A 17,929-nucleotide genomic window follows, 5' to 3' on the forward strand; every position below is an offset into this window, starting at 1 on the left:
GGGCGCGTGGATACACAGTTAGTAGGCAAAAAGTGTGTGCAGATTTCTGTCTGGTTGGCTAGAAATGGGAAGGTTGGGGCTTAAAACCAAAATCTAAGGAGGATCTAATAAAACAGTCACGGTCCTGTTTGGAAGCCACACTTCACAACTTGGCTGTTTTTTAAACCACGAGGGTAGAAAATGAGGTGCTTTGCAAGTGTCTGCCCAGAAGTGGATGGATGTCTTCAGTTAGCAACTCTCTGCACTTGTATTCCATGCGGCATCACCTGTGATGGATGACGCTCACATGCTCAAGGGCCTTACAGAATTTTCTTGCCCTCCCACTAAGAAAAGCTTATCAGAATGCAAATGTGTGAAGGAGGTATTACTATGGGAATAACCTTGAATGTGCTCTGATTTTTTTAATGGGAAAAAGAAAGTATCAAATTTCAGTACTTTAGCTATTGTTGGTAATATATCTGCGTAAGGAAAGGTAAAACACTGTTGCCTTTGTCAGTAGTTTCATCGTCAAGCATTATAGAATCAAAAAAAAAAATCCCATAGGTGTTCTGAAGGAAGATCCTGAATTCAATGCCAAGGAAACCGGCCTATCACCAGATTTCTCAGCCTTTCATACCCAAATGACGTTCCAGCGTTAGAGACCTGGCACCCAGAGATAAGAAAGTGAGAAAAAGTGTCTGATATATTCAAACGGACAGTTGCTTAAGGCCACAGAAACCAACATGAAATGTCTGTGTTCTCGTCCTACAGAAATTGTTGATGATGCAGCATTGAGATCTTCCTCCTATATATGGACACAGTTTCACAGACAGACTTTGAAGGCCCCAGGAAACCAACAGAAGGGGTGCAGGGGCAGATTCTGACTGTTAAAGGCTGGCTGAGATTGTGCTCGGATTCAAACCCACTGGCCACAGCCCTGCTACGGTGGCTGGAGATGGGGGATGAGGATGGGGAATTGGGGTAACAAGACTGAGTTTGAACCTCTGGCTACTGACCAGAGAAGTTTTTCTCTGACCTTGAAAACCATCCTGGCTTTGAAACAATGCTTATGACGGATGCTGATGATGTGACACCATAGTGTTGCCATTGTCTTGGCTCATGTCACAGACCAGACATATTTTCAGCACAAAGGATGCCAAGCCCGTATCCAAAACTGAGAGGAATAACAAAGTTGATGCCCAAACATCCAGACACTTCATTTAGAAAAAAAAAAAAAAGGCCCAGACAACTGGGTGGGGAGGGGAGTAGGGTTATCAGTCTAATGGTACGGGGCCTGCCAGCAAATCAAAAGCAACTAGCTGGACCTCTCCATTTCCACCTGTTTATGGGCTGGTATCCAGAGACAGCCCCCGGAGAGCCATGTCCTGTGGTGTCATGGTCAGCAGCCCTGGCTGTGGGTGGACCTGCTTCCAAGGCCAGAGCAGCCCTATATTTGCTGCAGGATCTTGGACAAGTTGCAAACTCTCGAGCCCCATTTTCCTCCTTTGTGAAGAACTAGGCTTCTTCACAACTAGGTTTTTATATATTCATATTAGGGTGTAGAATAGGGAAAGTATTAGGCACTAACCTCTAGGGTTGTGTGAGGTTGTGTGAGGTAAAGTCTGTAGTGCTTTGAGGAGCATGGGGCATGCACGCAGGCAGTGGTCAAGAGGTGGAGGCCAGCGCCCTTCAGGCACCGTGATGTGACCAATGGCGTCAATGCAGGGACCACCTAGGAGACAGAAATCTCTAGGCAGGATCTGGCCATTTTGCGGCTTCCAGTCCCCCAGAATTGTTTCGTTTTTTAAATTCTGCTTATTCTGGGAAATGTTGGGAGAACGGCAGTGTTCGCTGCCCCTCCTCTTCAGGAGGCTTTAAGCTTTAGTTGTACCCACTGCTCTCCGAACACACTGAGGCCTTTCAAGCCACGGCCTCGGTCCAGATTGCCCTCCCCTCACCTCTCCACTGTCAAACCGCTGCTCCTGCTTCCAGGAGTGCCCAACCCAAAGTCAGAGCCTCTGCATCTTCCTGAAAAACTCCTCCCTTCAACACACACAGCCCACCCTGAGATCTGCTCCCCGCCACCCGGCAATTTGATGTGCTCCTATAAACTCTGTCTCCCACTGCTGATCTCATCATAGCACTTATTACTATATGAATCCCCCACTGCCCACTCCTCCCCGCACACGCAATGTGGGCAGGCAGGGACCAGCGTCTGCTGCGGGCTCCGTCACATTGGGTTCTCTGTCTCCAACAGTGACTGATGGAATGCACGAATGGACAGCTGGGGTCAGAGGGCAGAGGTGGGACAGGGTCCCCCCCAGCCCCAGTGGCTTCTCCTTAGATCTACCCAACACCTTAGAAAGGTAACAGACCATCGTAGCTCTGGTTCCTTGGTCTCTCCCAGGCAGGGAAGCGCATGGTCAGGCTGTAAAGCCTGCAGGCTCCATGGTCACATGCAGGGGTTCGAGAACACTAGCCTTGCATCCCCTTCCCCCCACCTCCCTCCCATCACCATCTGTCTCTGATATTGCCTTTTTTGCATCTAGCGACTTCTTGCTTTCTTCTCCACTGGCGATGCTCACCCCACAAAGGAAGTGACCGGACAGTGTTGTTCCTACAGCCGACCAGCATCTAGAGATTTCGTAAATGTTGAACAGATGATTGAACGACTACCAGCAGGGAAAGGGTTGGTACTGGGCTGGCTGCTATTTTCGTTGTGTCTCACTCTTGTCCGGTAGAGAAGCACATTTACCCAACTGACAGCAAGGCTAATCACTGACAAACCTACTCGGCTATTGCATCTCCTGGTCTGTCACATGAGGTACCAGCGAGGGGGTGGGGAGTGTCCTGGGCCCCCACAGAGGAGCCTTCTTAGGTTTTAAAATGACAAAGGAGGGGGAAGAAAGTAGGTGAGTCCCCAGGGAGGGGGATTTGAAAAGGGATGAGGGCACAGACTTGTAATAAACAGAAGAGGAGGTGTTGGAAGGGGTATTGAAAGATGTAACTGTGGCTGGGTTGCCATGGAAACACTGTGTGGTGCCTGGACCAGAAGACAAGCTGCTCCTTCTAAGTGAATTTCAACCTTGCAGCTGGAAGTACGCCCTTCCCCAGCATACACCCTCCCCCGGGGCCTGACCCCCTGCGTTTGCCCATAAGCCTCTAAGAAGTAGAGGTCTGGTACCAGCAGTTCCTCTGGAGTGGGGGATCCACCAGACAAGTAGTTGGGGACCCGAGGGGACCTGCTGAAAGACAGGGAGGCTGTGTCCAGGAGGTGCTCACCACACCAAAGGCCGTGTCTACACCTATCCTACTTGAATTTCTGGGGCCTTTCCAAAACCGGGGTGTTCCCACATGGGCCACAGGGACCACCCACATTACAGCCGTGCTGGGGAGCTTCTCAGACATGCAGGTTCCCCAGGCTCGACCTAACACCTCTGAATCAAACATCTGGGCTTTAGGGTTTCAGAAAAATCTGAATTGTTCACTTCGGCAGGTGGGAATTATGCATATCCAGTGTGAGAAAGCAGCACCTATAACCCAGTTCCTTCGATCAAAGGGTGCGTAGAGGCGTTGGGGCAGTGGGGCCACCCAGTGGCCTGGGCATCAGTCTCCGTGGAAGGAAAACACCAGTGAGCAGTAAAGTATTACTGAAGATGAGAGGAGGTGGAGAAGGGGGCAGGAAGCAGGGCAGAGCGGTCGGTGTAGGGCTCTGGAGTGAGTCTGTCTGGGTTTGACTCGAGCCCCTCCACTCACCAGCTGATGGTGCTTCCTATCTGGAAAAGAGAATTGATCCTAGGAGCACTTCCTGATAGTGTCATTGTGGGGATTCAATGAACAAATATCTGCACAGTGCTGGGCCCAGGTGGGCAGAGCCACAAGGTGGAAGAGGCCGGGACTCTGAGTTTTGAGAAGGTCTGGTAGACCTTTTAAGACTATAAGAAACCAGCTTTTCTTGTGCTCGGCCATATAGGTGTGGGAGTTGTTTGTTACACAGCAGTGAGCATGGCCTGACTCCTACAAGGCTGTTAACAAGTAGCCTGTTAGCTGTAAAGCTTCAACCAGTTGTAGGGGTGTGCAGAGATGCTCTCTCGAGGGAATGGGCAGTGGGGACCAAGCCTTTGGGTTGGTGAAGAGCCTCTATGACTTCACCCCAAGTTCTCTCTGGGAGAATTGTATATACGACTGGAAGGAATTCCCACTCACAGTCTCAGCCTCCAGGAGTTGGTTCTTTCCCAGAAGCAAAATGACTATTTCTCGCCATTAACTTCTAGCTTGACCTAATGGACTTACTGCCCATTGTCCAGACATTAAGGAGAGAGTCCTGCTTCTCTACTAGCGGAGAGTCTGTGTGTGTTGGGGGTGGGGGTGCAGTGTTGGAGGCAGAGCCAGTGTCCTGGGAAATATCTCAAGTCATAAAACAGACAAGGGCAACTTTTCCTTCCTGGTGATAATTTAAAACATTTTCATCCTAAACCAATCGCATGGCACCAGATACAAAAAGGCACATTAATTTTAATGATAGAATTAGAGATTTCAGGAAAGATTCCCAATTGCTCCAGAAGACTTTCCCTAGAAGATGTGTTATCTTTCTCTGCCTCTAGAGCTGCTTTGAAAGGAAAGTTGAGAAACACTGATCTGGAGACCACTGGATCCTAAATGGAAGTCCATAGTCAACAGTTCTGAGCTGGCTGTATCAGGAATCACTTGGGACCCTTGCTGAACACTCAGATTTTTTTTAAAGATTTATTTATTTATTCATGGGAAACACAGATTGAGAGGAGAGGCAGAGACATAGGCAGAGGGAGAAAGAGGCTCCTCGCAGGGAGCCCGATGCGGGACTCGATCCCGGATCCGGGGATCACGACCTGAGCCAAAGACAGGTGCCCAACCGCTGAGCCACCCAGGTGTCCCAACACTCAGATTCTTATGCCCATTCCAGAAAGCCTAATTCACCAGGTTGGATCGAGGTGTGTGGGGGGGGGCGGGGGTGTCTCTATATCCACTTCTCTCTAAATTATTAGTGAGGTACAGTTCACATGCAGTGAAATGCACATATTAGAAGTGTATAGCTTAATCAATTTTGACAAATATTTATCCCGTGGGCTGTAACCACACCTCTAACATGCACCTCTCCCAGAAGCAACCGCTGTTCTGATTTCTATCACCACTGATCAGTTTTACCTGTTCTAAAACTGCTTGTAAATCAGTGTTTCTCAGTCGGCACTACTGATGTTTTGGGTTGGATAATTAATTCTTTGTTGTAGGGCTCTGTCCTGTGCATTGGAGGATGGTTAACGGCATTCCTGGCCTCCACCCAGGAACAGCCTCCACTTGCCAGTTGTAACAAGCAAATATGTCTGCAGATGTTGCAAATGTTCCCTGAGTTAAGCACTAGTGATAAAAATTGAATTATGCAAAAAAAACCTAAAAAAATTGAATTATGCAGTATATATTTTTATGTATCGTGTCTCCTTTCACTTAGCACATTTTTGTGATTTTTCTCTATTGTTGAGCACACAGATAATTTATTTCTTTTTATTTTTGAGGACTATTCCATCACAAAACTATGCCACAATTTGCTTAACCCATTTTCCTGTTGATAGACATCTGGTGATGCCAGCGTGGGGCTGGAATGAGTAAAGTTACTAATATTTTCATTGTCTCTGGATGAATACCTATGGGTACAATGGTTGGACCATAGGGTAGATAGAATTTGTCTGAAAGTACAAGTTGTCCAAAGTGGTTTACAGTTTTCTCTTCCAAGCAGTGTATGAACATTCCCATGAACTCCCATCCTTGCCCGTACTTGATATTGTCACTCTTTTGAAGTTTAGCCATTCTGGTAGATGTGTCATAGTTTACATTTTTTATGGCTTCTTGGAAAATTCTCCCAAACAGATGTATTAGTCCTAACAAATTATCCCCCAAATTAATGGCTCAAAATCATACCAGGTTGCAGTTCCTGAGGGTCAGGAATCCAGCCCTGGCATAGCTGGGTCATCCGGCTCTGGGTCGCATTGTCCAGGGCTGCGGTTATCTCAGGGCCTGACTGGGGAAGATCTACTTCCAAGTTGTTGGCAGCATTCAGTTCCTGCCAGGCCTTGCCACCTGGGTCTCCCCATGCTCCCCAGGCAGCTCTCAACATCACAGCCTGCTTGTCAGAGGGAGCAGACAAGATGAAATCTCATTCTTTTGTAACCTAATCTCACACGTGACATCTCATCACATATTCTATTCATCAGAAGCGAGTCACGAGGTCCAGCCTACAGCCAGGAGAAGAGAATTACACAAAGGGGTGCATACGAGGATGTGAGGGGTCCTGGAAGCCACTGTAGGGCCACCTGTGCCAGCAGCTCTAGTGGGAGAAGTTTGGTCTGCACCAGAGCTGCTCACACCATCTGTGGGAGAAGAACCTGTTTTGTCAACACCCACTATCGCATCACAGAAGAGTTCGGGGACAGACCCCAATGCACGAACCCCACTTTGCATATAGCACTGGTCTCGACCCCAGGGTTAAACAAGTAGTTCCAACATTTGTTGAGGGTTTGTTGATGCTAGCCTCGGTGCTAGGAGCTTTATCTCGGTTCGCTCAATCCAACCCCAGGCAATAGGTGTACTTGTTAGCATCCCCATTTTACAAATGAAGAAACTGGGGGCACAGAGAAGTTAGTGAATCAGACTCAAGATCATATAGCAAGTAATTGGCAGGACCTGGGCTCCAGCCACACTGTCTTGTTCTGAAGCTTGAACCACCAGGCTCCATCTGAGACTCTGGGACACGTTAGGGTGCATATCACCAGCCTTAGAGCCCAGAGTGATAGACGCTGGCAGCCTCCTTCTCCAGCCCAGCTGGAGGGGGGCTTTGCTGTGCTTAGCCCCAGACCCCAGCTGCAGCTGCAGTGGCCTGTGTTTGACATGATCCAAACACTCTAGGTTTGACTCTCTCCCCTCTGTCCTCTCCTTTTTTCCTTTTAAAGTTCAAGGATAAGGGATGAAGCCATCTGTCCCCTTTTCTAGCCAGAGTTAGCTTCGCCCACCCGTAACGTCCTGGGTGCTGTGATGCTTTAAGATGGATGCCCTAGCACGAAAGCCCAATTTAATAAACAGCCTTCAGGTGGAAAAATTAATCATGTTGCAAAAGGGGTCGCCTAACATCTCTGGTAAGGTTAAGCGTTTGTTTACAGATCATTAACTACATAATTAATTTCTCTTTTTCCAACACAGGCCCCATAAGGGAAGGACAGCGTCTGTCTTGTTCACTTCTGTGTCCCTAACACTTAGCATAGGACCTGGCCTGTAGCAGGGCTCAATAAATATTTGTTCATTAAATGAAGGCTCGCCCCCTCCTCCCCACACCATCTGTCTTAGCCTGGATTAGGGAAAACTGAGCCTGCTCTGAGGCCTCTGTGCTACTCTGCAGCAGGAAGTGCAAAGGGATGTGGGGCGGGGGGGCACGGGGAGGGCACACACTGGGGTGTTACCGAGCCAGCCACCACCTGGCATCAGGGTGATTGCTGGAGGTGTCAGCTTCCAAGAGGTGACTGGAGATACTTTTGGGAGGGGTAGGAAGGAGGAGAGGAGAAGAATTCAGGTCTGGCTTCCAGCTCGCAGTGGTCAAGCACCCCTGACCCTCTAACGTGGGGGTGTATTAAGTTGTGGCACAGCCAGGTTGCCCTAGGGCGGGCCCAGAGCGCCCCTGGGCATCTCACAGACCCAGCAGCCCCTGAGGCAACCCCAGGGCAGATGGCAAGAAGGGAGAGGGGTGGGCGTGACCACAAGGCGCGGTGGGGCTGTGCCCTGTGAAGCTGCTCAGAGTCCACACTCAGCAGCAGCAAGTGGCCCAAGGCCTGGCCCCAAGACAGGTGAGGCAGGGAGAACCTGCAGAGACACATCAGAGAGATCTCCTATCTCTGTACCTGCCGTGCCAGCACAGGTCGACGTTCCCTGATTGTTGAATGCCTACCCCTCTGGAAGCTTCCCCCTGATTCATTCTGCGTGGGTATCTCCACCCTGGGTTCAAGGGACATTGGAGAGAGAATCCCCACTTCCAAATCCTGCCCGTCTCGCCCTGCGGGGTTAGGCTTGAACGCAAGCCCTTGTTTGAGGATCTGCTCCCCTGTACCCCCCTCCTCCCAGCCATTCTTGCTTTTGCTCCACTCGTGATGCTTTCCCAGCCCCCCTCCCTCACTCCCAAACCTTTTTTCTGCTTCTGGGCCACTGGAGTTCCAGCTGTTTAAAGTGGAAACATAGATGCACGTGAAAGATTTGGTGGAACCAGAGTCTTGAAATGCAGTGAATAAAGTTTGTACAAGAGAACGGGGTAGGTAATCGGCCGCTGCTTTTCCTGCTTGAACAGAGTCATGTAGCAGTCATCGGACTCTGCTCTCTGGCCAGCTAAGGCCTGCAGATCACTCTCCACTTCGGGGAGCCATCACCACACAGGATCTTACCAGGGCAGGGCAAGGCTAGACAGCGAGCGAGCACGCCCTTGGCCGGGTGCGGGGACATTCAGGAGGTGGGAATGGTGTCCGAGCCCTAGGTGGTTTCTCTACCCCAGTCGTGGTGTCCTGGGACGCTCACTGAAAACGCAGGGCATCAGTTCAGGATGCTCCCGGCTGCAAATCCCAAAGACCTCCCTCCGAACCAGCCTGAGCAATACGGACAGTACTGCTCGGGTGACTTGAGGGACAGAGGTGGGATACCAGGCTTGGGTGATTCAGGGGCTTAATGACCCCGTCACCGGAGACACAGGTTCCTTTTTTCTCTCCACCCTGCCGTCCACCACGTCCACGCTGGCTGAAGGCTGGCTTATCCCGTATTCACCAGTTAAGGCCATAGGCTTCCTGTCCAGCCGGGAAGGGGATCTCTTCTCCTACAGTGAAATGCAAGGCTTTCCATTCTGTCCGGGTTGGCTTTCCAGGACAGGTGCCAGCCTCTGTGGTGGAAACAGTACCCGAGGACTGATAGGATCAGGCTAAACAGGTCCCTGCCTGCCACCCCACAGCTGTAGCTGGGGTGTGACTCAGGAAACCTGGCGATCTGGAGGGAGGGCAGCACGGACAGGACGGATATTTGCAGACAGCTGAGAAAACCCCGACTTTGTGCTCTGGGGCTGCACGTGAAGCTCTTCTCAGAGCTTCATGTGCAGAGTAGGGAGAAAGGCCGACCCAGGCTCTGCGGAGACTTGAGGCAAGACAGGGGGGAGCCTCAGTCAGAACCGAGCCAGGTGTACATTTTCCTACGAAAAATGCAGAACCAGCCCAATGTGATCAAACTGGAAGGCAATCAATATACCCCTCTTTCCAAAGTGATTGAACTGGATTTGAAACCAAATGTAAAACCACAAAAGTGTCCCCCAAACCAGCCAAACAACGTAGTTCTGGACCCAGCAAGTGACAGGATGGCTCCGAGAAGGCGCTGGGTGCCCAGTAGTCCCCGTGGGAAGCCGAGTGCCCTTGTCTGATGAACAGGATGGAGCAGCAGTGGCCCGAACCCGGACGCTGCCATCGCCACTTAGCATCCAGCGTCCAAGACAAACAGGGATTTGTTCCTTTTTTTCTTCTTCTTCTTTTTTAAAGCAGCTGCAGGGCAGTGGAAGTGATGCAAATTTGCAGTCAAAATATCTGGAGGCCCAATCATATACCACTTGTCAGCTGTATGACTTTAAACTTCTCAAGCCTCTGTTTCCTCGTTGTACTATAGTGTAATTAATATATGTAACTCAGACTTGGATGGAATATTGGAGGTGGGGAGGATAAAAAGACATGGGGACATCAGCCCGTTGCTGTGTCTCCTTTCGGGCCTTGGGCTTCTCAGGTCAGGAGCACAGCCTTCCTCCACCCCTATCCCCCCTGACCCGTACCCCACTTTCCAATGCCCCGAGGTCTAGCTCCCACCCAGGATCCTCCCTGAAGCCCTCCCCGGCCTCTCAGATGCCTGCTTGCTGCCTGCACGCACCATCTGCTCGCCCCCAGACTGCCTGCTGCCTGCTTCTGTCTTGCCCCCCAACCAACTGCCAAATATACCTGTTATTTACTCTCCAGTGTGTGATCGACTCCCCAACTCACCTGTACCTGTGAATAAAGAGCTGTATCTCTCACCTCTTTGTAGATCAGACTGTGGAATAAGCCTTGAAATCGCCTGTCACTTGAGGTGACAACTCAGAGGGGTGAAATGACCTGCCAGGAGTTGCTCAGCTCTGGCAGTTGGGGCAGCGCCAGAAGCCAGGGCCCCTGATGCCCAGTGATGTGGTCAATGCAGTGGGTGGGGGTGCAAAGGGGACCTGATTTTGCAAATCATACAGGTCCCTCTGTGGGGTACTGGTCCAGTATGTGTGACAGTGACAGGTGTTTTCTGATGGGTGGGTGTTGTGCCTATAAAGGCTGGAAGGCTCAGGAAGGAGGTCGGAGCCACAGTGACAGTGGGCTTTGGAGCCAGGCTGACTGGGGTTGTAATCCTGCTGCCGCCCGCACGATCTGCTCCTGGGCAGCTTCGTTCCATTTAAGTCAGAGATGCTTTTCGAGGCCGTACGTGTCAGGCACACTCAGCAGAGATGGGGATAGAGGTGCCTTTGCTGGTCGTACTGTCGTTTCCAAGAGAGGAATGAAATGTCTTATCCCAAGTCCCTTAGGGCGTTGTAGGGCCGGGCAGCAACCTGCATGATGGCCAGGAGACAACCAGCTCCTGCCTCTGGCCCCTTTGAGCCCTGGGGCACCCCTCATTTGTTGTCTAGTTGATGAGGACAGTTAGGAATGCCTTCTCACTGAGATCCAGCCTCCCTCACCAACGATCAGGAACAGATGCCAATGAGGACAGAATGTCCAGGATTTCTCCTGGGATAGGCGAATGTCGAGTGTGCAAACACTGTCCACACACACTTTGCAGCAGCGTAAGCTTCTAAGTGCTGTCCCCCTCCAGGACCGCATTACCCCCAGCCCTACCCCTGCTCCCACTCCCCAGCCCCTGGTTCATTGCTGTCACTAGAGAGAGCAACCTTGACCGCTGGCCAGTTTGAATCCCTCAGGTAGAAGATATCTCAGCCCCTAATAGAGACAAAGATAGAAGATTCCACTCCTTCCACTCCTCTGTGTGAGGCAGCCCTGAAGATTTAAAGCTTCACAAGTGAGTGGGCCTTTGTGTAAAGAAAAAGACACTCTTTCCCCTGGGTGGACTAAGGCCCTACCTCAGGGCACACAGCTGGGCAAGTCGGGCACAGACTGCTTTTGCCCCGCTTGCCCCTCATCTAGGCTCCTTTGTGCAGTGCACAAACCATACAGCTAAGCATGGCAGCCCTAGCCATAGTTTCATGCTGCGTACTCCCTCTGAGCAGACACCGGGGACACAGAAGGAGGAAGACAAGACCCAATGCCCCTGCTAATGGAGCCCCACGCTAATGGCCAAACAGGCCAACCCATAACAAAACAATAGAAGGTGAGCTCAGTGCTATAAAGCCAACAGCAGGATGTGGTGAAAGGGAGGGGACAGGCATGAGGGAGGGAATTAATTTATAGCAGGCCGGGGTGGGGAGTTGTTGGGGGGGGGAGGGGTTGGGGGCCAGAAATCAGACCCAGAAAGAGTTCAGCCTGTTTGAGAAGCAGAAAGGTCAGTGGCTGGAGGGGTGGGAGGGAGGATTGTTGGGCCCTGTCAGAGAGGTGAGTAGGGCCGGGTTGGGCAGGTGCTCATAGGTCACTGCTTGAAGTCTGGATTTTGTTCGAAGTGTGGTGGGAATCCTGGTATTTCTGAGCCACTGGGTGGAAGAGGGAGGAAGGCAAGCAGCACAGGTGACAGTCCCGGATATCCCCTGGGGGCACAGCAGAGGACCAGTGGGCAGCAGGAGGAGGCATGGATGAACAGGGTTGATGGCACTCAGGATGTCGTGGTTTCTGGTAGGTTCGGAGATGCTGTTTTGGTTTCTTAGGTGGTGCCCCTAAATGCGGAAAGGGACCATAGTCTTCCCTCGGCCTCTCATGAAAGGTCAGGTCAGGGCATCTCCTCTCTGTGGGTAGGACACAGGCGGGACCCGGTCCCCTCATGGACTAATCCGAGCGATGTGTGTTTGCAGTTCAATGTTAAAAAGTCCACGGAGCCCGTCCAGCCCCGAGCCCTCCTCAAGTTCCCAGACATCTACGGACCCAGGCCGGCTGTGACAGCCCCGGAGGTCATCAACTATGCGGACTACACTCTGAAGACCACGGAGGAGCCTGCTGCACCTGCCAGCCCCCAGGCCCCGAATGACAGCCGCCTCAAGAGGCAGGTCACAGAGGAGCTGTTCATCCTTCCTCAGAATGGTAGGGGTCTTCTGTCCCTGGTTCCTTTATAGGCAGGACAGGGGGAGGGTGCGGGAGGGGGGCTGCCTAACGGTGTCTCTGTAGATGCCGCACATGGCCAGCCCCAGCATCCATAGCATTTGACTCTGGGCAAGCAGGTGGGCCCGGGGCCGGAGCTACGGTGCTTTATTCCTGCAGGTCTATTGTTGCATCGCTTCCCTCCCAGACCTCCAGCTTCCCACTGGGCAGTGGAGGGTCCTCCAAGTCATGCAGAAGAGTCGTGATTAGATCGTGGGCTTTCAGCGTCATGGGTTCGAGTCTCTGCCCTTTTATGTACTTGCTGTGTGGCTTTGGTCCTGTTGCTAACCTTTCTGGGCCTCACTTTCCTTATACATAAAAAATGGGACTGCAGAATTATCTGCCCAGTAGGGCTGTAGTGAAGTGTAAATAAAATAACATATACAAAGTACTCATCCCAGGGTGTGGCCCAAAGGATGTAATCACAACATATTGTTATTATTGTGTTTCTCTTCTTCTCATCAGTGTGGATTTCAAGATAGAACACGGTTCAGGCTACACTGCTGTGCTGGGCTCTGGGGGCAGATGTGCAAAGCAGACACGTCCCTAACCCAAAGGAGCATGCAGGCTTGCTTGCTTTGTTTTTTTTTTAAGATTTTTTATTTATTTATTCGTAGAGACACGAGAGAGAGAGAGAGAGAGAGAGAGAGGCAGAGACACAGGCAGAGGGAGAAGCAGGCACCATGCAGAGAGCCTGATGTGGTACTCGATCCCGGGTCTCCAGGATCAGGCCCTGGGCTGCAGGTGGCACTAAACCCCTGTGCCACCGGGGCTGCCCGCATGCAGGCTTTCTTAAGGAGGCAAGAAATACGGCCGGGAGAATGGATGGCTGTGTGGTTTGGCGGTTTTGTGCATGTGGTTGGACAAGGAGATGGCAGTAGAGGAAGCAGCTCTGACATTGACCCCGATTTTTGTGCATCTCCTGGCCCAGGTCCAGGTGTACCCCATGTGGCCAGTGGACAGACACCCTTCCACCCAGACCTACCCAGGACCATGGTGATTAGCCTGGCATTTCTTGAAGAACAGATTCATGTAGCGCCTGTGGCATGAATGAATCTGCTTCACTTTAAGCCTCCAGCCTACATTTTGTTTTTATTTTAAAGATTGTCTTTTTATTTGAGAGACAGAGAGCATGAGCAGGGGGAGGGGCAGAGGGAGAAGGAGAAGCAGACTCCCTGCTGAGCAGGGAGCCTGATGCAGGACTCGATTCCAGGAGCCCAGGATCATGACCTGAGCCAAAGGCAGACGCTGACAGACTGAGCCACCCAGGTGGTCCAACCTGCCTGTTTTAAATAGATAAAAATAGACCCATGGAGGACTTGAGAGCTTAAGCTTGGAGGGTGGGGAAGAGCTTGCATGAGGAGCCTTGGGGGTAGTGATCAGAATCATAATTTCTCAAAGCTCTGATGAAGCCAGGATTGGTTGCTCTCCACCATGAAGAGCAGGAGAGTGTGTCAGAGACTGGAACTTTGAAGAATTCAGAACATTAGCTCATCTTCTCTTTGTCGTCATTCCTCATTCTTTTTTCCCACCCGGGAAGCCAAGCACTGGCTCGACAGAAAGCAATCAGGAGTTGATTCTTCAGCAGTATTGGCCAGAGGCATGGGGGTGCCTATTGGGTGTTGTCCCCAGGATGCTGGACATGTCTTGCTCCCAGCCGTGACGATCCTCACCTCTCTGTGGAGCTCAGCGTCCCGTTTCTGGAAGCTGAATCCATCCCTGCATTACCAAGTGGGGCCGGTTTTGGTCTGTTTTTGATTTTGAAGGCTGAGGTCATCTGAGAGCAGAGAGCTCTGGGTGCCAGGCAGGCCCCCTCCTGGCACTGACCCTGCTGTGGTCCTCCGTGCGGCGCCCTTGGAAGCCACATGGGTCCTGCGTGTGTGTTGGTTTTGTTTTACTCATTGGTCACAGCCTGGTCAATCTGTTCCTTACTTAGATGCACCAGGGGAATTTTTCACCACATAACAAACCATTTGGAAGTTAAATAGTCCTTTAAATATCTACTCTCTAAATTTGTTCTGAAGATAAAAAAATTTTTAAATTCCAATTGGCCTAAAGTGGAGTCTGCTACAGCTTCTGAATCCTCTGATTCTTGGAATATGTTTGACTCATGACAGTCTCCCAGATGTTTGGCCCCTGTTCAAATGAGGTACAGAATGAGCAATATTTGTGTTTTTAGGAACTTCTGAATTAAAGATATGGTCATTCATTCATTCCACAAGCATTTCTTCAGCCTCCCCTGAAGTCCCACCACAACCCCTGACCCTCCCCAGCATCCACTTGCCCCCTCCAGCCTCACTCTTTCACACTTATCTCCAGCCGTGAACACCAGAGGAGCAGGGATTAGACTCTGGGACAGGTGGAGATGGGCTGGGCTTGGCTTGCCTGAAACAAGGTGCCACACAGGCCGTGACAATTTCCCTTACTCAAAGCTCTCTGTGGGCCAGGCCCTGGGTCATGTACTTTCCCCACTTTACTTCATTTCATGCAAGTAACTCTAGAAAAAAGGGACTATGATTAACCCCAGTGTAAAGATGAGGAAACTGAGAAGTCACTTGTCCAGGGTCACGTAACTATCACTTGGCAGCTCAAGTGTGACAACAAAGCCCATATCTTGGCCACTAGGCTATGACCATCCTTCAAACTATAAACCCAGGGGTGCTGGGTGGCTCAGTTGGTTAAGCATCTGCCTGCAGCTCAGGTCATGATCCCGGGGTCCTGGGATCAAGCCCCGTGTCGGGCTCCCTGCTCCCCGGGGAGCCTGCTTCTCCCTCTCCCTCTGCCTGTCTCCCCCACTGCTTGTGCTCTCTCTGTATTAAATAAATAAATAAATAAATAAATAAATATTAAAAAATATATAATCCCAGGACATCAGGCATCACTCTGGTGTGTCCACCACGACTTGGCACTCAGCTAGAGAGCCTTCGGTTTATATTCATGGCGTAGGTGGCAGATGGGAAAGACATGATCTAGAAGACAGGTCCCTGGCATGGGTGGCAGTGACGGCCTTACCTCTCTTACCAGGTGTGGTGGAGGATGTGTGTGTCATGGAGGCCTGGAACCCGGAAAAGGCTGCCAGTTGGAACCAAGCCCCCAAACTCCACTACCGCTTGGATTATGACCAGCAGAAAGCAGAACTGTTTGTGACTCGTCTGGAAGGTATTACTTTTATTTGACTTTCACGGGCTTCCATGTGTCCGTCTCCCCCGGAGGAGCTGGGCAGGGGGGATGAGAGCATCTGTGGCCCGAGGGAGCACTCTGTAATGAACGAACCCTGAAATGTGTGTATAGTTCCCGGCCCCTCTCGTATAACCTCCAAAGGGGAGAATCCTGGTTGGCAAATATCCTTCCCCCAAATGGGGATTCGGGGACCAGGCTCCTTCCATCAGGGGCTCTGTAATCCTCCCAGGCCTCCTTGTCATCTGAACCTGGCAGGTAGAAAGAGAGGGAGAAGAGGGAGAGAGCACAACTGTCCCTTAAAAGCCTGCATGACCTGCACAGAACATGCGTCACTCCTGCTCGCCCCTGGAGCTCGGTCACATGGCCACTGGCTGCCAAGGAGCCTGGGAAATGTGGCTTAGCAGGTGCTCGGCACAAAGAGGAAGGGGGTTTTAGTGAACAGCTAGCCATACCCTGCCGCAGGTGCCTTTGACATTGAATGGGGCTTTGTGCCGGATGTGGAGGGGGTTCTGAATGGGCGGCGAAGCTGCTGAAATCCAAGAACTGGGCAGTCTTTCCGAGGGGGTCAGGATGTCCCTGGTCTCCCTACCCCACCAGTTCACTTTACCATCAGCAAACAAAGCTGAGGCTTTGCAAAGGAATTGAGGTTAACAGTGGACCATTCTATGGGAGCTGTGAGCAGGAGAAATTGGCCTTCTGTATTAAATTTTCTGTTTCTAGGGAGTGTTTCTCCTTTTTATGTTCTTTCAAGATTTTTTTTTAGCATTTTCACATACTTTATGACATTTGGTCTTCACAACAGTCCCATTTAGCAGATTAGTAACTGAGGCCTAGCAATCAGGTGACTTGTCTGAGATCACTCCAGCTATTGGTGCCAGAGTCAGGATTAAACCCCAGTTCCCCTGGAGCTTGGTGGAAAGTTCTAGCAGGACACATGGCTTCAGTTTTTCACCTTCTCTTCCTGGGAAAGGTCAGCTACCATTTCCCAGGGGATCATTGAGCAGCCAGCTGGAAGAGCATCACGGGTACAAGTTTCTGGATCAGTTCACACTGTGAAGCGTTAAAAACACCCAAGTTTAGAATAAGAGAATGACAGAGATAGTGGCCAAGCAAGTCATGTCACCAGTGGCTGTGTGGTAAATGTTTAAAGGACAGAACAAGCAGGTACAGTATCAGAGCACAGAAGTCATAGAGGCTTGTGGGGCCTGGCATCCCGGGGACACCTCATAAGCAGAAGGTGGGTCTCTGGGAAGCACCCCATAGTGTCCCTGTGGTCTGGGGACAGTGTGTGTGACACTGGCCACCTCGGGGGAGCTGCTGTTTCTGAGTCTCACTGAGAGGTGATTCCACAAAGCCACGGTGGTCAGCCCGAGGCTCTCAGACCCTGAGGTCTCTACCACGAAGCCGGACCCGGCAGCTCGGGCCCACCTGTGCTTCTCCCCTGCCCTGTCTCGTTGGCTGCAGCTGTGACCAGCGGCCACGACGGAGGCTGTGACTGCTACATCCAAGGCAGCGTGACCAACAGGACCCGGACCGTGGAGGCCCAGACGGCTCTGAGGAAGCGGCAGCTGCACACCACCTGGGAGGAAGGCCTGGTGCTCCCCCTGGCGGAGGAGGAGCTGCCCACAGCCACCCTGCTGCTGACCCTGCGGACCTGCGACCGCTTCTCGCGCCACAGCGTGGTCGGGGAGCTCCGCCTGGGCCTGGACGGGGTGTCTGTGCCTCTGGGGGCCGCCCAGTGGGGCGAGCTGAAGACTTCAGTTAAGGTAGGGTAACCCCTTGCCAGGAACGGTGAAACCTGGTAGTGGAGCTTGGGGTGGAGGCACTGGGCCAGCAAGTTTCACAAACCTTCCCAGTGTGTGGGTGTGCGTGATGCGCACGTGCAAGGAAGATTGGAGTGGTGAACCGGGTGGAAGGCTGGAGCAGACGCATAGCCCAGGCTGTGGAATTCCTGGCGTCTGGTTTTGCTTCTAGCTTGCCATGCAAAGATGCCCCTGCCATCGTGGAAAACATGTTATGAGTGTATTGGCTCGAACGCTGACAGTAATATCCCCATCTGAGTTCATGGGACGCTCCCTGTGTCCCTCCTGTGTGCCACGCACTGCACCGGAGATGACACCACATAGAGCCTGTCTCTCCATAGAACTTACAGGCCAGAGGGATACATTGGAGCAGGCGAGTGATGATGAAAGCAATGATATTGGACCTGTGTTGAATCCTAGGACATCTAAGAGAGGCCTAACCGAAGTGCCCTGTGGAGGGTTCTAGAAGGCCTGGTGTGAAGTGGTGTTTGTGTTGAGCTTTGAAGGACGGACTGGGTTGGGGCAGCCCCAGAGCTCAGAGCTCTCTGTGGCCACCAGCCCTGGGATGGTTCTCCCCACGCCTCTGCTGCCGGGGGAGCCGAGAGTGGATGTGAAGGGTCT

General features: G+C 51.7%; 1 protein-coding gene across 1 annotated transcript in view; it reads left to right on the plus strand.

The window, feature by feature from the left end:
* The window catches only part of SYT13 (synaptotagmin 13), a 44,343-nt gene that overhangs the window by 17,391 nt on the left and 9,023 nt on the right, over positions 1-17,929 (plus strand). Inside the window, exons 2-4 of the mRNA XM_055315194.1 lie at positions 12,044-12,269; positions 15,351-15,485; positions 16,971-17,272. Of these exons, the coding sequence (XP_055171169.1) occupies positions 12,044-12,269; positions 15,351-15,485; positions 16,971-17,272 (663 nt within the window). The remainder of the gene's footprint in view (positions 1-12,043; positions 12,270-15,350; positions 15,486-16,970; positions 17,273-17,929) is intronic.

This window comes from Nyctereutes procyonoides, unplaced genomic scaffold (assembly GCF_905146905.1).
Source record: "Nyctereutes procyonoides isolate TBG_1078 unplaced genomic scaffold, NYPRO_anot_genome, whole genome shotgun sequence".
Taxonomy (NCBI): Eukaryota; Metazoa; Chordata; class Mammalia; order Carnivora; family Canidae; genus Nyctereutes; species Nyctereutes procyonoides.